The sequence below is a fragment of the Hipposideros armiger genome, unplaced genomic scaffold (genome assembly GCF_001890085.2).
Source record: "Hipposideros armiger isolate ML-2016 unplaced genomic scaffold, ASM189008v1 scaffold_79, whole genome shotgun sequence".
In the NCBI taxonomy this organism is placed as follows: domain Eukaryota; kingdom Metazoa; phylum Chordata; class Mammalia; order Chiroptera; family Hipposideridae; genus Hipposideros; species Hipposideros armiger.
Window position 1 is genome coordinate 3,795,149 of NW_017731429.1, and position 25,412 is coordinate 3,820,560.

A 25,412-nucleotide genomic window follows, 5' to 3' on the forward strand; every position below is an offset into this window, starting at 1 on the left:
GCTCTCTTAACACTAGGGACACTTGACTTAGTATCCATTGTGAGAAGTCAACCTCTAATCTCCCCTGTAATTGGCTGTAGTACATTAAGGCTTTGAAAATGTAACAAACAGAGCTGCCCACACAGTCCTTTAATGGTAACAATTATAATTTATGGTCTTTATATGCAGGGAAGCTGCCCAGAGGGAGTTGAAATGGGAGACATTATTGGAGGGGCCATGCAGATAGCAATACAAATGTCCTTGCCCATAAGGCATGAAAGACAAACACTGGGAATGAAAAAAAGAAAAATAGCCAAGCAGCACAGTTGCAGAAATAACTCTTGTGACTTCAAAACATTAAAAATAAAACCACTTTCCTTATGTGCCTGTCCTTGACAGTGATTTCATCTTTTTAGTTGCCTTTCAGCTTGTTTTATTTCCGGCTGGGAGGGATAGAAGCTTCTGAATGAAGAGTACTTTTGTTTTTTTTCTTTTTCACACTGATATACAGAGGGTGCCAAAAAACTGTATACACATTTTAAGAGAGGAAAAAAACTGTATTAAAATTGCAATACTAAATATATACCAATAACAAAAGATGAGTACAAGTCACGTTTGACTTCTGCAATTACAAGAGGTGCTCAAAGTGGTTACCATCAGCATCCAGACACTTCTGATTACAGCGAACTACTGCTTGAGCAACGTTGGCTAAAGCATCCACTTGTATACATTTTTTTGGCAGCTCTGGTATAGTAATCACATCCTTACATTTCTTTGTTTTTATCACCCATTAATATTTGTTTTATACATCCCTAGACACTCTGTTTTAGTTTTGTCCTTTTTTTTTTTTTTCTGCTTACTATGTCTTGTAAGTCTCTTTTCATCTATAGAATCCCACTCCATCACTTTATTTTCCTTATATTGGATTGTCGGAAAAGTCATGACATATTTTTTCTATGTTTTTCATTGCAAAAATTTGTCATGACTTTTCCAACAACCCAATAGTTGTTCTGCTGAAGAACCCAAGACATTTGACGGATTGAAATTTCCAGTCCACATCTCTGATATATTCATGATATCATTCAACACCTCTCTCTCTATTTCTCTCTCTCTGTATTTTCAACAAATTGTCAGCTTGATTCAGAGGTATAATCAGTCATGTGGGATCCCTTTGGCAAGACTATAAGTGATGGTATGCTCTTTTATAAGGAAGCAAGTATACTAAATTTCATTCTTTTTTAATGTTAGCTATTAATGTTCACTTTTAAACATACTATTTTATTTCACTCTTTTAATGTTACTAAATTTCACTCTTTTTTAATGTTGCTAAATTTCAGTCTTTTTAAATGTTAGCAGCTATTAATATTCATTCTTAAATATAGTGTTTCATTAGAGGTAAAAAATGAAAATGTAATTCTATCAATTTGTTTTCTTTTATTATCTGGAATTTTATTAAGAGGCACTTCTGATCTATTACAGTTATAGAGTTTACATAGAAAAGGTAGGATAAATGATTGATTCGTTCATATTATTTACACAGTTTACAATATAATGAATTGGTTCCCCATCATCCTCAACAGATGACCAATTAGTTGCATTATTATCATTTTTATTATTACTACTAGTATTATGAACTTAGGGATTTAAACATAACTAAAACAAAGAGAAAAAAAGACTGAAAAAAATGAACAGTCTATAGACAATATTGACTATAGACAATATTGACGTATAGACAATACTAAGTAGTTTAACATATGTGTAACTGGAGTCCAATAAGGAGAGGAGAGAGAAAATGAATGAGAAAAGAAAGAATATTGACTATTTTTTTTTCCATATTTAATCAAAAATATCAACACACAGATCCAAAGAGCTCACTAAACTCCAAATAGGATAAGTACAAACAAATAAAGTGTACTATAACAACAACAGAACACAGGGACACAGAGACACTGCAGAAAACCAGATAAAGAAAAGCAGCCAGAGAAAGGAAACACATTACATATAGGAGAACCATGATAATTATTACTGACTTCTCATCAAAAACAATAGAGGTCAGAGGCTAATGGAATGGCATTTTTAAAGGACTGAAAGATAATATGTAAGGTGCTAAAGTGGCTTAGGCTAGTGTCTGATATATAGTAAACACTAAATAAATTTTAGTTGTTGTTACCTGTATTTTCAGTTCCCTTCTTTAAGGTGAAAGGGACCACTGAGTGAATGTGGTGGTCCTTTCCTCAGTACCTACAGGACAATTTAAAGAGTTACTTTCTGGTAGATGATGTAATCTTCATATGAAGTACTAGACCACCAGGGGCCATGTCAGTTATTCCATTGACATTATTCTAAAATTGCTAGCTGGATAATTGAAACTAAAAGATCTGCATGAAATTAGCATCTCTTTTTACTCAAGGCATGGATTTGGAAACTTTACTTTGATGATATACATAATATGTAGGATGTTTTTCAAGTATTTGACCTCAGTGTGATAATTAGAAAAGGGAAATTTAGATTGATCTTCACTTAAAAGTGTAATAAAGAACTTCTTTCTAATTGTGACTGGTTTAATTTCTATATAATGTGTCTTTAAAATCCTCTGTGAGTGAATTATTCCTCTTTATTTCCTTTATTTGCTTATAATCTTCTGTGAACTTGTTGGAGAGAAGACTCTGCTTTATGAAATTAATGCATTATTCAGATAAAATATTTGAGAAGGCTGTGCTTATTTACACACTTTTTTACATGCATCTCTTTAAAATCCAATGGTTAGATGTCTTTGCTGCTTCTACCAATTTGAAATTATAATTCTCTCCAATACTGACTTGATGTACTTGTTTCCCCAAAGTCCCAATCTTTCTCTCTTCCGCTCCTTGGGACTCCTTTAAATACTCTCACCTGTTCAACTTCTAATCTTTTTGATAGTATGGTATGAATTCACCTGACTTCACTTGTCAAGCTTTTTTAAAAATTATTTTTTCTCTCTTCCATTTCTCTTAAAACACTTAAGGCTCCTATCGCATTACCCGTTTTGTCATAGGTATTATTGTGTAGCTGTTTCACCAATCTTCTCCAATATACTTATAAAAAGTATTTCATGAGCCTTTGGAGAGTGAGGAATGTTCTAGAACAGTGATTAAACAAAATTTTCTTGAAATCATCATCTGCCAACAGCTTTCTGAAATAGACCCACATCCCCAAATTATTGAACCTATGTATTCAAAAGGTATGAGCTAGTTGTGTCATTCATTGAGATATAGTCATAGTTCCAGTGCATTTGAAATTGTGCTATCAATGCCAGCACAGCTCTGAATGTGTAAATATTATTCATTAAATTTCATATTATGAACATGTGCATAATAACACTGATAGAGACTCTTAGCAAGATAAAAAAACTCACAATTTAGCAATGTGTAGAATAACTGGAGAGGGTGCACTGAGAAGGTGATATAAGAGTAAGGGATTAGAACACAGATCTGTAATTAGTCTCATTTTCTTCCATGGGAAAAATCCATTTCTAATGATGAATGACAGTATTTTAAGAGAGTTTGGGAAATAAAATATAAGATGATGTTGAGTGACAGTGATCTCATGGTTATGTGTCTGATAACTCATTTTATATTCTAGTATTTTTATCATACTTCATATATTAATAATACCTAAAGTTTATATAAGTATGTGATTTATAGTTTATAAAGAATTATCACATTTGACTCTCATTACAATCTTGAAAAGGAAGGCAAAGGATTGAATATTCTGTGAATCCTAGTGCTTATCCTATGTACTAGTTCCTTTTCATACATTATCGTAATTAATTATCACTGTGATATTATGAGGTAACTATTAATACTATCCTCCTGATAAAACTGATACTGAGAAAATAACTTCTTACAGAGTCACACAGCTTTTAAATGATAAAACCAAGGTTTGTGCCTTTAATCTTTCTACTACACCGCATAGTGATCATGGCATATATTATTATATCTTACATATTAGAAAACAGACCTATTGAGAATACATGACTTGGTCCAAATATCCACTTATTATTTATCTTCTAAAGTATGGCATGTCTTTTTTTAAGTTTTATTGAGCTATAATGAACATACATCACTATATATGTTTAAGGTATACAGCAAAATTGTTTAACTTACATGTATTCTGAAATGATTATCACATAAGTTGAGTTAGCACTCATCAACTCATATAGATATAATAGAAAGAAAAAGAAAAAAAATTACCCTTGTGACAAGAACTCTTAGGATTTATTCTCTTAACAGCTTTTGTATATATTATACAGTAGTGTTATCTGTAGTCATCACACTGTAAATTACTTAATTTTCTTATGACTGGAAGTTTGTACATTTTGACCACATTCCTCCAATTTTTCCTCCTCCAAACCTCTGCCTTCCTCTGGTTCCTGCAAATCTTATCTCTTTTTCTGTGAGTCTTTTGTTTTATAGATTCTACATGTAAGTGAGATCATGAAGTATTTGCCTTTCTCTTGTCTGATTTATTTCACTTAGCATAATGCCCTCAAGGTCTGTCCATGTTGTCACAAATGTCAGGATTTCCTTATTTCTTTATGACTGAATAATGTTCTGTTTTATACATATATACCACAACTTCTTTACCCATTAACCCATCAATGGACACTTAGGTTGTTTCCATGTCTTATAGATTGTAAATAATGCTGCTGTTAATATGAGGGTACAGATATCTTTTCGAGTTAGTGTTTTTGTTTCCTTTGTGTATGTTCCCAGAGATAGAATTGCTGAATCATAAAGTAGTTCTATTTTTAGTTTATTGAGGCACTTCCATACTGTTTTCCATAGTGGATGCAACAATTTGCAATCCTGTCAACAGTGCACATGGTCCCCTTTTCTCTGCATCCTCACCAGCATGTTATCTCTTGTCTTTTTGGTCATTGCCATTCTAACATGTGTGAGGTGATATCTCACTGTGGTTTTGATATGCATTTCCCTAATGCCTAGTTATGTCGAGTATCTTTTCATGTACCTGTTGGCCATATGTATATCTTCTTTGGAAAAATGGCTATTCATGTTCTTGCTCATTTTTCATTGGATGATTTGTGGTTTTTTGCTATTGAGTGGTATGAGTCCTTCATATATTTTGTATATTAGCTCAACAAATCTATATTTTGCAAATAATTTTTTCCCATTCTGTAGGTTGTTTTTGCACTTTGTTGATTGTTTCTTTTGCTGTGAATAAGCTTTTTAGTTTGCATAGTCCTATTTATTTATTTATTTATTTATTTATTTATTTTGTGGCTTGTGCTTTAGCCATCATATCCAAAAATTCCAAGACCCCTGAGTTTTTGCCAAGACCCATGTCAAAAAGCTTTTCATCTCCTATGTTTTCTTCTAGGTGTTTCATGGTTTCAGGACTGACATTTAAGTCTTTAATCTACTTCAAGTTAATTTTTTTGTGAATGGTGTAAGATAGGGGTCTAGTTTCATTCTTTTGTATATGAATATCTGACTTCCCCAACGCTGTTTATGAAGAGATTGTCTTTTCTTCATTGAGTGATCTTCGCTCCCTTGTCAAACATTACTTGACTGTATATGCTTTGGTTTATTTCTGGGCTCTCAATTCTGTTCCATTATCCTGTCTGTTTTTGTGCCAGTACCATACTGTTTTGAATACTATATTTTTATAGTATAGCTTGAAATCAGAAAGTTTGTTGCCTCCTGCTTTGTTCTTTCTCAGGATTGTTAAGCAATCCTTAAAGAGCTTTAAATATACAGTAGCATTTCTTTGGAAAAGTTAAACCTACTTGGGTGGAAGTATAAGATTATAGGCACGTGCTGCATGCTTTGTGCAACTGGATATATTGTATAACATAGAATTAATTGTTGTAGGAATTAAATGACTTGATATAAAAGATCTTTAGTTCCAATGAAACAGAATTTTGACAAAGCAGAGTACCTTAGTTCCATTGCTGTATAATTGAAGATATTATCACTTGTTGTATATAATGTATTAAGAGAGTGTCTGTTACTCGGTGGTTTCAAACATCTTCTTTGGCATATCTGAAATTATACAACAAATACTGGTTAGCCACTTCATCAATCTGAGCCAAAGTAAGTGCTACATTGTTTTATAGTGAGCAAAATCACCTTGCAGAAAGAGGTACTTGTGTAATTATCTCAATTACATAATTCTCACTCTTTCTTAGGAGCCATGCTGAATCCAGATTTTACAATTAGCTCTTTTACAAAGAAGTGTCATAATAATGATCAAGTGAAATAGTTAAGCCAAACTCCTGCTGAAAATGCCCATTTGAAATATTTGGTGAATTACAATATGCTTATAAATGAATGTATGAATTTAGGGTTAGCTCTTTAGCATATCACAAATGCCCATTGATGTTATATTTTATATTTTAACGTTTAGCTTTATGAGTAGGCTGTGGCAAACAGGTAATTTCGGAGAGGAATGTCCAGGAAAAGCTAATATCTCAAAGTAAATCATGAAGATAGGATTTGGGGGGAAAAAGTTTCCCCAAAGTGAATTTTAATGAGCAATAACTAAATATAGTAAAGAAAAAAGGCAAAAATGTGAGAACAGAAAAAAATGCTTTATCATTAAAAAAAGAAATCTTATGAATGCTATAATGAATTGTGTTACTATTTACTTTTCTATCACTAGAAATGAGTGCTTATATCAAAAATTTCATTCTGATATACACCCTTCAGTAAACTAAAGTGTGTTTACTAAAAAAAAAAAAAAAAACAAAAAAACCCACACATCCTCCCAACCACAAGAATATAATTTATTTTTTTAAACAACACCAAACCCTAATGAGGTAAATTGGGAGAGACCAAATCTGATCTTGTCATTCCCCTGCTTGAAATTCTTCAAAGGCTTCTCATCGCCATTAATATAAGGTCCAAACTCTTTAACACAACACCTCTGGACTTTCATGAACCTTTTTCTCCAACTTCAGTTCTCAGTATCTCTTCCAAACCCCATTTGCTCTTTTGACCATAATGATCAATGATCAAAGCTGTTTGTATCTTTCTACAAGCTACTCCCTTCTGCTTAGAATTTCTTGTTGCCGCTCATCTTCTAGCCATTCAACAGAGCTCAGCTCAGCTGCCACTATCTCCAAGAAGTTTTCCTTGACGTGACTATCCACCTTTCCTCTAAGCACTGGCTTATCCTCTGTTTCCTTGTCATTTCTTCCACCCTAATCTATGCGCTCCTTAAAGACAGGAACTGTGACCTATTCATACTTATCTTTCCCAGTACTAGTGTCATGAGTTGAGTTGTGTCCCCCAAGAAGATTTTGAAGTCTTAACTCCCAGGACCTATGAACATGACCGTAATTAAAAATAGGGTTTTTTGCTAATGATCAACTTAACATCAGGTCTTTAATATGGGCCCTAATCCAACATGATGGGTACTCTTATAAAAAGGGGAGAGTTGGACACAGAGACAGACACACATGCAGGGAGAGCATCATGTGAAGATGGAGGCAGAGTTGGGATAATGTGTCCTTAAACCATGGAATGCCAATTATTGCCTGCAAACCACCAGGAGCTAGTTGAGAAGCCTGACACGGATTTTCCTTCACAGCCCTCAGAAGAAAATGCCCCTGCTGATGCCTTGATCTGGACTTCTAGCCTCCATAATTGTCAGACAATAAATGTCAGTTGTTTAAGTCACCCAGCTTGGGGTACTTTGTTCCAGCAGCCCTAGAAAACTAGTATAGCCTGGAGCTGAGTGTCTTTTAGTGACTGAATGAAGTAACTCACCACATTATTTTCCCATCTTGAGCTCTGTCTTGCACTGTTCATTAAAGCATGCTTATGGGAACAGGATTCAGTGATTTATATTTAATTCATTAATTAAATTATGATAAATGGGATAATACACCAAAAAAAACCAGTTATCAATATACATGCCTCCAATTAGGGAGCACCAAAATATACAAAGAAACTACTAACAGAACTAAAGGGAGAAATTGACGAAAACACAATTATAGCAGGGGATCTAAATACATCATTGACAGCTACGAATAGATCATCCAAACAGGAAATAAAAAATATCAGCTCTAAATTACACATCAGATGAAATGGACATAATTGACATTTATAGAGCACTTCATCCTAGACTTCAGACTTTACATTCTTTTCTAGTGTACATGAATCATTCTCAAGAATAGACTATATGTTGAGATATAAAACTAGCCTCAGCAAATTTAAGAAGATTGAAATCACACCAAGCATATTCTTTGATCACAAGGCTTTGAAATTGGAGATCAACTGCAAAAAGAAAGCAGGAAAAACTACAAATAGGTGGAGATTAAACAACATACTTTTAAAGAATGACTGGGTCAAAGAAGAAATAAGAGGAGAGATCAAAAGATACACAGGAACAAATAAGAATGAAAACACATCCTATCAAAATGATTGGGATGCAGCAAAAGCAGTAATAAGAGGGAAATTTATATCATTACAGGCCTATCTCAACAAACAAGAAAAATCCCAGATAAAAAAGCTAACAGTGATCTTTATTTAATTCATTAATTAAATTAAAAAATTAGTTTTGGAGTATCTACTTTGTTCATAACATAAATGAAAGCATTATTATTCCTTCTAAAGCAGTTGGCTAAAGTACGCACATCTCTGTCAATGTGGAGTGTTTGACATTTAAAATTACGCCTATGCCATGTAGTTATTTGGCTTTGAACAAATCAATCATTAGTTCATTCTGCAAATATTTATTGAACAATTACTGTATGCCAGCACTGTGCTCAACATGGTCTATTTTATGAAACCCCTACTTTCTAGGATCACGCAATTTAGTTGAAGAGAGAAGATAAATGAACATTGAAGGTTAATTTGTAAAGTGATTTACTTTAACTATTTATAATTTCTGCACTTATACCTGTGCTGAGAATTGCTGAAGGAAAAAAAAAATTACTAGAATAGTAATAGATGCTAAACCCTAACTAGGCAATCAACAATTCCTTGCAGCTTTTCTGCATTTCAATAATCAATTATCTCTTCCATTTTCCCTAATGATGCCTTAAAAACGTCTGCACGTTCTTCAAACCTGTGATGTCACTATTTTCCTCATTCTTGCCTGATGATGACAGTTTCTTATTAGCAGAGTAAATTGAAAATGAGAACTCCTCTATTGTCCTGCCATTAAACCTATATTCTTAACCTTGATCTACATCATCCTTTTTTCCTCCCCTCCTAATTCAGTGGAGAAACTGTCCTCCTACCTCCAGTCATTCATTTATCCTAAAATATTTATTAAGCACAGTATCAGGAACTACATGTAAATTGCTGGGTATAAGAGAGATGGTGCCTCTCCTCATGGAACCTGTATTCTGCCTAAGATGACTTACTGCTTTCACCTGAACTATTTTCAGGTTCTCAATCCATGTCATCTCTCAACTCTGGGCCTTTGAATGCACATTTCCCTCTTCAGGGATGTTCTTTCCTCATTCCCTTCTTTTTCATGGTTCACTTTCATCTTCCAGGTCTCTGGTTGGCTATCAGAACCTACAGTTAGCCTTCTGTGACACCACCCCAACCCCAAAGAGGCCAGCCACCCATGAAGGCCCATAGACCCTGCTCCTCTTTTATCAACACTTACCACACTGGGTTTTTATTGCCTCTTTATTTGTCTTACCCTCCACTAGAAAAGAATCGTAGCTCTCTAATTCATGGATATAGCCACAATGTTTAGGCCAGTATTTGGCACACAAGTGACATCAGTAAGTTTGTTAAATGAGTTAACTCATTCTATTTAAACAGAAGTGAAAAGGCTGATACACATAATTGGTTCTTCTGGAGTTCAACTTAGAAATGAACCCCCATAGTAGGTTAGACTTGAGTGATCTTGGAAATTAAAGTGATGAAGGCATTTCAGATGTAGGGAACAGGCATCATAATATAAAAATCACCACAGCAAGATCAGCTTGCCTGGAGGAAGCTTAGTAGCAGCGAAGTAAGGAATGGTGAATAGAGGTTATAAAGAATTCCTGTAGAAAATGAACAGTGACAGAACATTTCAAGTAATAAGTAATAGAGCCACATAACAAATATAGAATTTTAGGGGGAAAAGAGCCTGGAATATATATATATATATATATATATATATATATATATATATATATATATATATATATTTGCAGAATGGGTTGGAGAATCAGGCAGGAAAAAACTGAAATCAGGTAATATAAATCATGAGCATTTTACAATAAAGCAGGCATGACTGAATAAGCACTTGATTTAGTGAAGCAGCAGTGGAGAGGACTAATATAATTACATTTAAATATATACACTGATAAAACATAACAACTGCTATGTTATACTATATTACCATATCATCTAGCAACTCTCTGTCAAGTATCATAATAAGCCCTGGGATTCAGTGACGTATAAGTGCAATGTCAAATTCAAAGTGCTTGCAAGTTAATCAAATATTAATCTAATTGAAAAGCACACAAGACAGGAAAGGAAGCCTGTCTTGAAGCGGGTTTTATGAGATTCTTTTAAGCTTGTGAGTTTAAGGTGAAAAATTAAGCCCAAGACACTTTTGGAGGTACAAGAAGTTTGGGCACTTGCCAACAAAGCAGTGGTAATTGAAACTATACACATCATTCTCCAAAAGAAAGAAACTATGGAGAGAATAGGATTCTATGGAATGTGCCTTGGGGAATAAGTATTATTTTAGAGAAGCGGTCATCAAATTTAGCATGCATCCCCAGAGTTTCTGATTCAGGGTTATCTGGCACGGGACCCAACATTTGCATTTGGAGTAAGCTTCCATGTGATGCTCATGCTACCTGGGTGCAGACCACATTCTGAGAAACACTGTTTTAGAGCCATAAAGTAAAGATAAATGAAATGAAGAGAGAAGTAGGAAGAGAAATAAGAGAATGAGCGGGGCAGTATTCTGTTAGGAGGGTAGGAGTGTAATGAGGAAAGAACAAAGGCCAATAGAAATTTTCAGGCATTTTGGGGGGAAATTCTGGATGACTGTCTGGGCTTCTTGCTTGGTGGAACCGGTTTGTACCTCACTCATTTCCATTATGGGAGAGAGTGACGCTAACACACACACACACTATATATATATATCCCAATGTGATTTCTATTAGAATGAAAGAACTAGATGCATGTGCAACCACTCAGACCATAAGAATAAGATGCTGTATTTGTTCCCTGGAGCTGCCATAACAAATGACCACACACTGTGTGGCTTAAAACAACAGAAATTTGTTCTCCTACAGTTCTGGAGCCTGGAAGTCTGTGATCTAGGTGTCAGCAAGATTGATTCCTTTTGGAGAGTTCTGAAGGAGAGTTTGTTTCATGCCTCTCTCTTAGATGTTGGTGGTTTCTGGCCATCCTTGGTATTCCTTGGTTTGTAGAAGCATCGCCCCAATGTCTCCTCTGCCATCACATGTATTCTTCCCTGTGTGTCTGTGTTCCTGTGTCTAAATGTCCTCTTTTCCCAAGTCACCAGTCATTGGATTAGGGCCCACACTAATCCAGTAGAACCTCATCTTAAATTGATTACATCTGCATGGACCCTATTTCCAAATAAGGTCACATTCACAGGTACGAGGGCTTAGGGCTTCAGCATATCTTCTGAAGGGACATAATTCAACCTGTAACAGATGCCATGTGAATAGATTGTGGAATATGGAACCAGGTGGATGAGAAGGGTGTCTGTGATAAGGAAACCGAGTTAGTAACTATAGCTTACTGTTTAAAAGCTTCAGCTCTTAACAGTGAGGAGGCTGTGGCAAGTTCAAGAGAAGATCTTTACAGGAGAGGACAGAGGCATGGTCAAAGCCAGAACAGCAGAAAAGCATGGACAGTAGGAGACTAAATATTGTAGTGGGGGGAAAAAAGGAATAATGAGTCAAGTCCTAGAGTGGAGGGGAAGGTTTAAGTTTAGAAAAGAGGAATGATGCTTATTCCTTTGAACAAAGGGAAAGCAGAAGGAATAGGCATAAATATGGGGACTTTTCATAATAAAATAGGAGCATTCAAGTGATTTACTAAGAGTGTGAGTGGGCATTAGAGGTACATAAAAAAAAGTTTAGAACGTTGGCTGTGGTACATTAATTGGGTGATCTGTGAGACATTCTTTAAGCAGGATTGCGTGTACTTAGCCATGCCTTGGAAATTTTAAACAGAACCACTTCTTTTACCCCCAAACTGTCTTTTGAACCCAGGGAGAAATCAGAATGTAAGAAAATAAAGTTTTGGCTTTTAATTAACCGTACCTACAGTGCCAATGAGATTACTTAGTCTCTCAAATTAAAATGAAAGGTAAATTTCTGGTATTTATTTAAGCAAAGTTTGTCTGTACACGGGAAGAGAAGTGAAGTAGTCTGTTATATGTGTAAATCAGACCTGCAAGTGAAGTTTTTTGTTTTGTCTTTAACTGAAATGCATGCACATTCAGAAGTTAAGTTGCCTGTATGGATATGTGTTTTCTAAAAGAGTGCTACTCGGGGTTCGAGATGGATTCTATGTTTCCTTTAATAAAACCATGCAAAATGTACTGAATTACCACTTGGGTTTTCTGTAAAGCGGTGAACACCTTCCCTAGTAGATCCTAGATAAACTCTGACAGAAGCAATCTGCTTCCTGATATTGAATTGTTTGGAGAAGCTCCAAGCGTGCTCTTCTAGTCAAGTCACATAAAATAAAGTTAAACCAAGTCATTGAATGGTTATAAGACATCATGGGGTTTCGTTCTGTATGCCCACGATGAATATATGGGTACATTGTAATCATATGACTCTTTTAAGCATTTGAGTTTTTATTCTCAGCTTCCCAAGCACAGTATCAGTCTATGTTGCCAAGACTTCTGCTCTCAGTCCCCCACCTCTCCCTGACACCTCCTCCTCAGCGTAGGTAGGCAACAAGGGAAAAGGGTGAACTGTGTTCCCTGTGTTCCTTTTTTTAATAGGGTGAGGAAAACATTTTATGAGGAAAAAGGTTAAATCAAAGGTTTTAACAAGGCTCAGACATTCCCTTCCCTATGTGTATCTCCTGGGTTAAGGTGAGGAATTGCATTCTGGGAACATGCAAGAAATATGGAAAGAGAGGCCAAGCTTTATTCAACAGATAGATGTAAACTTAAAACTCTGTTTGCACATCATGTGTTTATCAAACAGGTCAGTTTTTAATTGCTTGGGGAATTAGGTGTTTAAATTCCACATGCTTTCTTCCCCTTTGCTGGAGGACTGAAATATGCACTGATTTTACTCCCTTCTGTTATTTTTAATACTTATATTTTTCTGTGTTTGCTTTGTTTATAGGCATGTCTAGTATTATTCTTGAAATGGTCAGTATTTTTGGTGAGACCCACCAACTCTTTTCATTGAGTTTATTTTATAATTGATTTGTCTGCCATCACATGATGATCCGGAGCTATTTTTTAATCATGGATACTTCTTTTCAAAATAATGATCATTTATCTAAATTGGTCACTTCACCCAAATCAGTGTTTTTGCTTTTTCATTGTTCCTTACTTGAATCTTTATGAGTATTATTGTATTTATCCTGTTAGGGACCACTCTAGCTTATCTCATCATAAATATATATTTTGAGTATCGGCCAGGCATCTCTGTCTCAGTTTCCAGCCCAGTAGAGCTGGGATTTTATGAGCATTGTGGAACCTGTCAGGGCAGCTGACTCTTCAGTCATTTAGTCAGTCTGGAATCCAGAGATTGTGTTGGTTTGAAACGTGCATTCTCTCTTATCAATTCTAACTTAACCTTCAAGATGCAGCCCAAAAGTTAAACTTTTTGTTGATTCCTCTCCTGTTTCTCTAAGTCAGTCATGCTCCCCTCTGGGCTCCCTTAACCCTAGTACCGTTATAGAAATCATCCTAGCCAGTTAAATTATGTCAAGCTGTTTAGGTATCTGTTTTACAAAACAACTTGAGAGCCTCCTGAGAGCAGATAATTTTTATTTATCAAGCATCTATTATGTGCCAATTACAATAGAACATAGATATACTTATTCCCCCATTATAGATGAGGAGTTTTACACAGTTAGTAGATGAAAGAATCAGAATGCAAAGCCAGCTGTGCTTTTGCAAGTCAGAGTTCACCTGAGGCAGTGTAAATGCCAAATACAGTTATCGACTCCAACTGTCAGTACTCATTTCTTCAGCTATCCCTCACTCATTAAAGCCACCAGCTTCATCTTTAAGGGAAGTCTTTCTCAGAGATATGTGATTTTTCTTGTCTTCTTATATTTGTTCATTCATTTTTAAATTTAATACATATTTAGGAGTTCACTAGAGTAGTCTCCCCTATCTCGTGGGATACATTCCAAAACCCCCAGTGGATGCCTGAAACTGGATAGTACTGAACCCTGTATATACTATGTTTTTTGTATACATCCATACTTATGATAAAGTTTAATTTATAAATTCAGCACAATACAAAATTGACAATAATACCTAATAATAAAATAGAACAATTATAACAATATATTATAATAAAAGTTGTGTGAATGTGGTCTGTCTCTCTAATATCTTAATGTACTGTACATACAGTATGGATACACTGGAGCAAGGGGTGGTTTGTGTTCCAGTCAGATGGAGTGAGACAGTGCGAGATTTCAAAACGGTACACATTTTAAAACTTATGAATTGTTTCTTTCTGGAATTTTTCATTTACTATCTCAGATGATGGTTGACCATGGATAATTGAAACCATGGAAAGAAAAGCCATGAATAACAAGGTACCACTGTATATAACCAGCCTTGTTCTATTGCATAGCATAAAACCAACAAAAATCCCTGTAATCATGAGATTTATATTTTCACCAAGACAGACAAAAAAATAAAATAAAATATAAACATGATTTGTATAGTATATTACAAGGTAACAAATGCTAAGGGAAATGAAAAGTAAAGCAGGATAAGGAAACGGGGTGTATGGTTAGGGACAGTATTAAATAGGGAGGTTAGGGTCAGTCTCCTAGAATAATTGACATTTGAACAACGCTCTGAAGGAAGTGTATTCTATGCTAAGAGCAGAGCTAGAGCAGATGACCTAAGGTGAAAGTGCGCCTGGTGTGTTCTAGAATGACCAAGCTTGCAAGTGCATCTGGAGTGGAATGAAGGAGGGGAATATTAATGAATGAGGGGAGAGAATGGCTCTGTAATGTAAACAGCCTGCCCCGCTTTAACAGAGTGTATGCAAAGGATACCCAGTGCCTCCAAACTGATAATTAGGATTTACTCTTTTAGCTCAGGGTCCTAGCTCACATTTGTCTTCATAGAGTAGTCCTCCAAAAATCTCGGGAATCGTCTGAATTTAGAACATTGCTTCAGCTAGGTTTAATCACACTCACTCATATGAACCCACTCATGGATCATTATTTCTATAGTGTTTCTGGTCAAGCCATTTCTTTACATTATATTGACCAAAGTCAATGGCAACAATGCTTAGCATGTATTGTTGAATGAACAATATAATACATTCAGGGGATGTTCATTGAATGAACAGTTATATGAATGAGTTAGTGAATGAATGAATGAATGAATGAGGACAGATTCAATCTTATATATATATATAAAACACAGATGGATATTACCACCTGTAAATAAACTTATATTCTGGATGTAGACATAAGTTACACATTTACGTATGGTGAATTAAATAGCTGGAATATGGTTGACTGTTGATTAAATGTTGATTATTTTTAAATGTATTCATGTTCCATCCAAGTAAGAGAAATCAGGTAGATTTTTTTTTTTAGTTCTGTACCTTCAGAGACATTCTCCGGATCTTACTAAAAATACTTTGCTTCACCTTAAGCAGAGTTAAAAAGAATTACTTAAACCTAATCTCAGGGGAAAAAAAAAAGTTGTTTTCTCTTTAGTGATGTATTTGTGTCGATATTATCCACAGTGATTTCATTATCTTGGTACAATCTTTAACTTGAAATGTCAACTACATAGTTATTCGCTTTGTTGGACTTAACCTTGTTTACAGTGGTAATTTGTTTCCTTAGCTCTTCTGTAACTCAGACTGTCTGTGGCATTTACTGTGGACATAGTAGATGTAAATCAGAGTCCTTGGATTTGTTTTAACCTTTTCTTTCCACAGTTTGGACCAACTTCTGTAATATTATAAATACAATAGATTGATCCTAGCATGTGGCTCTGAAACATTTGTAAATATATTTCTTAAATTCCTCTGTAATCATATATAAATATGAAGTAAGAGTTTTAGAAAACATGAGTTGATATGTATTTTAAATTTCATAGAAAAACCAATTGGGAGCATTTTATTTACTCTTGGTCATCTTTTGCTTGATAAACAATTTTTTTTTTAATCGAAGGCAAACGAATACATCTTTAGACCTATGGAAGCCAAAGCATCAATAAAGAATAATTACCAAAACCCCACAAAGAAAAAAAAATAAGGATGAAACTTTTGTTTTTCTTTCCCACTTAAGTAAAACCTAACAGCATCAAATTATTTGGGGCAGAAATTAAGTAATATGTGATATGACTTTCACTGAGTTAAATAAGATGCTGTTTGGAAAAAAGTTTGCACCAAAAATGCCATCTGCATTATAAGAATATTTGGTGAAGTTAAATTTATGTTTTGTGAAACCTGTTTGGGAGTGCACAAAGTGGGAGGATCTTGTATCAATGTAACACAGGTAGTTACAAAAACATGTTATTACACTGTGTAAAGATGCCTAGTCATCTGATTTGGTTGACTTTGTACCTTGCTCCTTTGTTAGCTTTTGTGATACATCTAGAACCCTCAACACATACTGTGTTGTACTTCCTTTTGTAAATGATTTTTAAATGGAATTTTGCACATAGTACATAGTACAATAATCATGTGTGAAAATGATTTTTGAAATATTAAAAAAAGAATAATTACCTACTTTAGTAGAAACTAGATAACACTTATTTTAATTGCCTTATCAATTTAAATCCATTTCCATTTTTTTAACAGCTATTATAGTTAATTAAAAAAAAATCATTTCAAATGTAATTTCAGAGGTGTTGCTTTATAATTTACTATGTCATTATTTTTCCATTAACTAATCATTTATGCCATCTTAAGAGCACATAGCCCAACCCTATTTATTTACTTAATAAAAACATAGTGAAATAGAGTATTTTTAAAAGTGTTTTTCATTGTTGTTGGATAAAGTGCCAAAAACGTTTATGATCGTTCCATCATAAAACAGGTGTGTGATTTTGTTTTGTTTTTTAATTAGGTGATTAGGTGTGTGATTTAAAAAAAAAAATTTCTTAGGCCAAGTAAGTTACAGAAATTTTTTTATGTTTTTAGTAACAAAAACATTTGACTTATATCCATCTTTCTGAGCAATTTCCATGTTGATTATCATAATTATTTTAAAATACAATAAAAATATATGCTACAAGTATTATACTGAACGTATATTTAATCTCACTTGTGAGTTTTTAAATTATACTTTTAAAGAGTCTAACAGTCATTCATTAAAATGGCCTCATAATGATTTTTAATAATTCTATTCTTATCATTCCATAGTTTTATATAAATAAAAGTTTTGTAAACCACAGTACAGTAAAATTCATCTCTCAAAATAGAAAATTTCCATTTCAAATGAACTGATATTCTGTGGTTTGTTATAAAAATAATCAAGTCAAAGTACATAGTCTATTTCTTTCTTCTTTAGGATGTGTACAGGGATAGCTCATTTTTTATGTGTGACTAGCCTCACATCAGTTAATAACAGTAAGTGCCAGGAAGTGTGAAAATATGAAAGATGGCCAGAGAAGAAAGCAGGGCGGGCAAGCATCTCACTTCTTTTCCTTATCTTCTTGCTAAAATTATGACTTGAACGCCCAAAGTGTCTTCCTCATAGCTCTTATATCAGAATTTGTGGAATTTTCTAACAGCTGTCCTTTTGCATCCTGAAATGTCAAGAGTATCTAGGTCTCTACCCAAAAGATTGGCAATACTTCAGTTCTCTATGCTAGAGTAACAACAATGAAGATGAGCCCACAGACTCAACGTGAGCAGGACCGTACCTGCGTGTTGCCTGGCTCACCTAGAATCCTTCCACACCGTTTTGTCTGACCTCCACTCTGGCTAGTCAGCCATTAAGAGCTATGAGCTAGGGAACTACAATTAGGTGCACAGTCATGAAAAAGAACAAAACTAATGTCCTCGTGGTACTGACTTCAAGAGCTTTACCTCATGGGCATTAATCACCACGCCTTCAAATATTTAAAGAAGAACAAAATCAATTGAAGTAGAATCATTACTGTTATTTATTAGTGTTATAAGAAATTGAGGATTAATTTTCTTAGACTGTTGAACTGTGGCTAATTGCATTTTCTTAAAAAAAAAAAAAACCAAACAAGGTTTTTCTTTTTCTCTTTCTCCCCCATAGGTTTAGGCTTCAGTATTGCAGGAGGTGTGGGGAACCAGCACATTCCTGGAGACAACAGCATTTATGTAACTAAAATTATAGATGGAGGAGCTGCACAAAAGGATGGAAGGTTGCAAGTAGGAGACAGACTTCTAATGGTGAGTGTGACTCAAGCAAAATCATGTGTACAATTATAAAGCTCTTGTTTCGCAGAGTATGACTGCCTCAGTCAATTCAGGTTGTCATAACAAAATACCATAGACTAGGTGGCTTAAACAACAGAGGTATTATTTTCTCACAGTCCTGGATGCTGGGAAGTTTAAGATCAAGGTTCTGGCCCATTCATTTTCTGGAGAGGTCTTGCTTCCTGGCTTTTAAGCAACTGTCTTCTTTCTGTGTCTTCACATGGCCTTTCCACTGTGCTTGTGGCTAAGAGAGAAAGACCTCTCTCTCTCTTCTTATGAGGCCATCAGTCCTATTTGATGACTGCTCCACCCTTAACTCATTTAATTAATATCCTTAATTACCTCCTACATATCCTATCTCCAAATACAGTGATATTGGGGTCAGAACTTGAACATATAAATTTGTGGGGAGGGGCCACAATTTAGTCCATAGCAGTGACCATGGGCAAAAATAGAAAGGAAGGGAGAACAGATTTTGCGGTCAGAGATCTCAAAAGTACATGTACCATTGCATCTGATCTGTTGACATTTTAAAAACAGAAATCTAAATTTTCACCCATTTTCATAGACAAACAAGGCACAGAGATGATATGTTGTCCTTCCAATGTAATCCATCTCCTATTAGCCAGAGAGGCTGCTAAAGCCAGACTGCTAGAGAGGTGGGCTTTGCATAACAAAGGGAGCAACATTATCTGGCTTATTGATACGTACATGTCTTCTCCTCTTGGTAGTCCTTTGTTCAACCAGTGTAGACACAATCCCTAACAAGTATTCATAATCTGAGTTCTGTCAAATGTGTAGATGGCTCCTTTCCTCCTCTCCGGTCAAACAGGGTTTCAGCGATTGTATTTGCCAGTTGCCCACGTGCTTCAGGAGCCCTGGAAATGATTGACACCAAAACATGGCCACCCTTTCTGAGACATGGAGTTATCTGATAAGCTAAAGCAAAATAAGGCAATTATAAGCAGCAAAACATTTTGGATTGCCCTTAATAAAACTGCTTCATCTCCATTACTCTTTTATACCAAATCTACAGGACAATAATCAAATACTAAAACTTAATAGAAGATAACTCTCACGTAAGGTATCTAGTCATATGGCTGGCCTTATAAAATAGAGCCTTTCATCTATCTCTGCAAGGAGCCATTATCTCCAACACTTTCATGAGAGGTGTTTGGGAAGGATCAATCTATAGAGTCTCAACAGAATGGGAATTTCTAGGACATGTGCATGTTTTGTAGGTTGAACCTCAAAGTTCATTGTGTCCCCTTCCCTGCTTGTAGACAGCTGGTCTTTAGTCCCATTTGTCTAATTTCATAGTTGTCAATGACCTTTGTATGGAATTATCTGGATAAGGCCTTTATAATAGTCTTAATAACTAACATTTATCTGGCATTTACTATTTTCCATGTACTTTTAAAAGTGTTTTTCTGTAATGTAACATATGTTTCTCACAATGGTCTATTTTGTGTAAGCAAACGGAAACTGAGCTATAGAGAGATTCACTAACTTGGCCAAGGTCATATACTTGTAGTTAGCAATGGAGAGAACTGGGTTTCAAATCCAGGCCATCTGGCTTGCATTCATGTTTGTAACCACTAAGCATGGTCTTTATTTGCATTTGTTTTCTAGAATTTGTCAGACATTCTTTCATACCTTCCTTAGTCATCCTTCAGTCACTCATTAGTTCCTTTATTGAACATGTAGTATGTTGAGCACCTACCATGCCCCAGGCAGTAGCCACTACTCAGGAAGGAACGCTGTCAGAAGAAAAGGGATGGTCAAACTGGATGGGCAAAAATGTGGCATAATGAGTTCAGTCAAAGTTGCAACTATGAGATTTTGCCTTTTTGGCTACCTAAAGTCACTACTGTTTTGTTTTCTTTTTTTTTAACCACTCTATTGAGGTGTGGCTGACTTGTAAAACACCCATATATTTAATGTATACATTCATGAAGCCATTACCACCATTGAAACCATAAATATATCCATCACCTCCCAAAGCTTCCCCCATCCCTATTATTGTTATTACTATTATTATTATTATTATTTGTGTGTATATGCTAAGAACACTTAACATAAGATCTATCCTCTTAGCAAATTTTAAGTACATAATACAGTAGTGTTAGCTGTAGACACTATGCTGTATAATAGCATTACCACATTATTGATTTTATTGCCCAAACTGTCTTTCATATTCCCATGGCAATATTGCAGCTACCTCTAACTATTACATTATTTTGTACACCTGGAACTAAAAAAAATTTAAAAAATAATAGCTCTACTACATTTTCATTCTTGAGACATTTTGAATTATTTTTTGTTTGCTTGCTGTTTTTGTTTTCTGTTGGTTTGTGTGTTTTTGGCCTTTCATATAAAAGTTGATTCTTATAAAGTTATGTCCTCTAAACCAGAAAACTGTTTTGGGGGGTATAAGACCTAACAACTTCATTTCAAGAATATAAACTTTATTATTTATTGACTTAGGAATAAAATAAACTGAAATATGCATCCTCCACATAGTGCTAAATTGAAATAAAGAGGACAGTTTCATTCTAATATAATGACTTCATAGATAGTCACCGATTTGACCTTTGACTCATTCTGCTAGAGTTTGGTTGTAGGCAACTCTTCCAGTATTTCTTCAACTGTTGCTATTGTATTATATTAGATGTTGTGTGCCAATTTCTTCAGGTTCTGTTTAAATTTCTAGCTTTATTTTCAAATTCTTAAAAAAAAAAATCTCAAAGTCTAAATTCTGTCAAAGGATTTTTTAGGCATCATGCTATTTTTTATTACCATTTTCTTGATATTCATTATAATGGTTTCAAAAATAGCTGAGACATAATTATTAACTGTTTTGAGTTTTTAAGCATAGTTTAAAAAAAAATGAACCATCAACAATAATAGGCCTCTCTTATGTAAGGAAAACATAATTAGTACTTCCAAGGCAACTGCAGGCTGAATTTGGAAATCAAAGAAAGTGATTCATTTTAAAATGTTTGAAAAGAAAAAAGACCCTGAGGGAGAGATTAAAGAAAAAAAATATGATGGAAGCCACTCCAAAAAACTAATTATCTTACTTCACCCCAAAAATATTAATGCTGTCATGTCATTTCTTCCCACCTCCTCCTCCCTTTACTATTCTACTACATTCATATCTTCTTTATCTTCCTCCTCTTCTATTCTTCTCCCTCAAAGGAAGTACAAATAATTTAGATTCTGTGATTTACCATGTGTACCACACTGTGTTTTTTCTCGAAATAGCTATTTTTCTTTCTGAATCAATTTGCACCATTCTCTTCTCTCATTTCCTAGGAGAAATTCCCCCATATAGTATTCATTCATAGTTCTGTAAGTAAACTGAAAATGAAATTCCATTAATTTCTTCAGGCTAGATCACTAAACTTCAGGAGGTTTCCCATCATCTGCCCTGCAGTGACAGCATTTTTTTTTTCAGAGTCTTAGTAGTAACTCTTTCAAGCTTTTCAACTAAAATAACTACAGTATTGGGCACCACCTGAATCACACCATATATATTGGGTCCTATTTTTTTTCCCCTAAGTATTTCTTACATCTCAGAATCCAAAAGTTTCCATCTTAGATATAATCTTATTCCAACTCACATTTGAAACATCAGAATCCTACAGAAAACTAGGAAGTAGTCTCTCACCCCTGCTAGAAAACTCTAAGGATGGAGAATTTAATACCTCCTCTAAGTTACCCATTAGATAGTAACCATCATTAGCATTTTTTTTCTTAAAATTACATCAAAATATATTTCCCTATATATTTCATTCTTTATTCATAGCTCTGTCCCTTGAAAAAGTGAATACTATTGGGTTGTCGGAAAAGTCATGGCATATTTTGTCTATGTTTTTCGTTGCAAAAATGCATCATGACTTTTCTGACAACTCAATAATACCTTTTTCACATTTGTTTGAAAAGTTATCCCTGCTTTCTCCAGTTCTCAGTCTTTTAAGATGTTTTACACATTTTCTCTCACTCTTACAGTAAATTTTACCATACATCCATTTATCTTCTATAAATAGATTACCCTTTTTTTTTTTCAAGTGACGCTCAGATAGGCATAGCCCTGGGAGGAACCCGGGGCTGCAAGTGCGTTCCAAGTGTCAATGATCAATAGATTACCCTTTTAGTGAAACTTTTTTTGATTTCTTAGAATGTTGTTCCCCCATCTGACCTTTACATTTATTCTACTATAAGGAAAAATTATCTTGCCTGTCACCTTTGGAATAAGCCTCTTAATGTTTCAAATAAGATGACTTTGTCAGACCTCTCTGATGTTTCATGGGTCAACCAGGTGTGTAGCATATGTTCTTTTTATCAAAATAATAATTTAAAATTTTTTTCCTGCTACTTGGAACTTATCATTCACTAGAATTTTGTTTCACTCATTTTGTCAAATGACAATGACATCTGATTTTTGTGGATTGTACCAGTAGCTTCATGTTGTAATCTCAGACTGAATGGAGTACTTCTTGGCTTTGAACTTCGTGGGAGAGATGGTCAGAAGTTAACAGTAGTGATAATTTTCAAATTCTTTCATATATTTTTACACACTGGTTTTATTCAGACCTACCAAGGAGACACATAGAGCCACCTATATTACAGAAATGTGCTGTGTTTCTTCTTTTTCGACATCATACCAGAAACTTTGCATCCAGGGTCGTCTGACTATCTTCTCTATAGGAATAACATATAGGGAGCTGTTAATTGTCAAAGTCCCGTGGCACATTGTGATTTAAACTTTATAATCTTAGTCTCTTTTTTCCATAACCTTTGCTTGACATTTGGAAAAAGAAAAACTGTCAGTGAGAGAATTTTTACATCTTTTACAGAGAATAAGTCTGTATGGTTGTTTTTTGTTTGTTTGTTTTTTTCTTAAAGGGGAAGCAGTAGACAAAGGGACAAGGGACTCAGAGATAGGATAACTAGATTCAAGTCCCAGAAAGCTAGCACTAACTCTACCTAATTGACCTGGGGCAATTCATGCACATCTTTGGTCTTCTGTTTTGGCCTCCGTATCATGGCAGCATTGCCTTGGCTCAGTCTTTCCCAAATGTATTTTAAAATACTAGCCTCATTACTGACTGTGTCACATAAAAAGGATCTGTAGTCAAATAAGTTAGGGAAATTCTGCAACCTGTATCTCATCTCTCCTGTAGAGTCTCAATGAGCTTTAGTACATTAAAGGGTCTATGAAGTCCAGCAATCTAAGAACTATATAATTTAACTTTGATTGATACTATAACTTTCAAATATATTTTATTGTGGAACCCTTTTCTTAAAGAAATGCTTATAAAACACCTAAAACTATTGTACGTTGGAGTATACTCTGGGATGTGCTATCTCTTATTTTTATTCCAAAATTAATACCCTACGGTAAGGGCAGTAAATGGATTTAGAGAATATGGATGGAGACAACTCAATGTTCTGAATGAATATTAGTTGTAAGCACCTAAATTATTATTTTGGTAGATTTATTACCAAATTGCCTAGTTTCATCCAAATAGTAATAAGAAAATCATCTTGAAGAGAATGCAAATATGTAGAAATTATCTGAATAATGAACAGGACTTTAAAGCACTTTCATTGGTTAGACCCACTTTAGATAAGAACCAGGAGGTGCTCTCTCTCCGCACAAGGCTCTTGCCTACCACCAATGCACTGCTTCCAGCTTAGAAAGATCTGTCACCGACAGCAGCATCCCAGAGTCCTCACTCCAACACTTGAGAGATGGAGAGGACCATCATGACTACTATTCTTGTTTTCCAGAAAAGAAAATTGGAACTCAGAGATGACAAAAGAATTTCTAATATTCCATAACTAATAAATTGTGAAATTAGATTCAGACCTAGATATCCATGTCCTCAAACCACGTTTTTTCACCAGTTTACTCCACCCCTCTGGTTGCACATTTGAATCTTGTGATAAGCTTTTGAACACTACGGATCCCCAGGCCTTAATCAAACCTGAATAATCAAATCAGTATCTCTGAGGCAAGAGCCACACTTCATTTTTAATTTTTTTTTAACTTTTCCAAATGATTCTGATGTGCAGCCAGGTTAAGAACCACAGCCCTATCTTTACCTAATCACCTCCTAGCACACTCTGCTGCTGCTCCACTGCTTCTCCTGAGGGTGACTTCGGTGGTGATGCTTATTTGTCAAGCTGGTACAGCATCATTTAGCATTTTCCAGCAATGAGCTGAAAGGCATTTACAAATAGTTCACTCTTTAAACTCTGTTTGCTGTAGTTAGAGTCGCTTCTGAAACACCAGAAAAAAAGAACCAGGATAATTATTTCTTAGTCTTCCTTATAATTTCTCTCACATGTAATAAAATTACAGTGCAATATAATTGAAATAACATTTTATGGAAGAGTTAAAGCCTTCCAGTATAGTGTTGTTGTTTTTCTTGCTTATATCTAGTTTAATGACCCTGTTTATAGAACTTGCTCATAGTTATCACATATTGGTACCTACTACAGAGCAGTGGTTTTAAAGTCTTTTAATAGCACACCCATCAGTAAAACACAAAAAGTTGCCTTAATATATGTATATTTCTCTAAATTTCATCTATACATCACTATGCTAATATATTATGCACACTTTAAAACATACACAAAAATAGAAAGATGAAAATCAATGTGATACATATTAATACAAGTTCAAGTATTTTTTTCCTATACCCAGTGAGTTGCCCAGGGGTTCATATCAGACTGTCCATTTTGGTGACCACTGCTATAGAGGAAGCTGGAGCCAATCAACACATCACTGTCACTTGCTCTCTCTCTCTCTCTATGGAATAAAACACTAAGAAACACG

General features: G+C 34.8%; 1 protein-coding gene across 1 annotated transcript in view; it reads left to right on the top strand.

Annotated features, from left to right (window-relative positions):
• Positions 1–25,412, top strand: part of DLG2 (discs large MAGUK scaffold protein 2) — a 2,099,601-nt gene that overhangs the window by 1,537,559 nt on the left and 536,630 nt on the right. Inside the window, 1 exon segment of the mRNA XM_019643522.1 lies at positions 18,399–18,535. Within this exon segment, the coding sequence (XP_019499067.1) occupies positions 18,399–18,535 (137 nt within the window).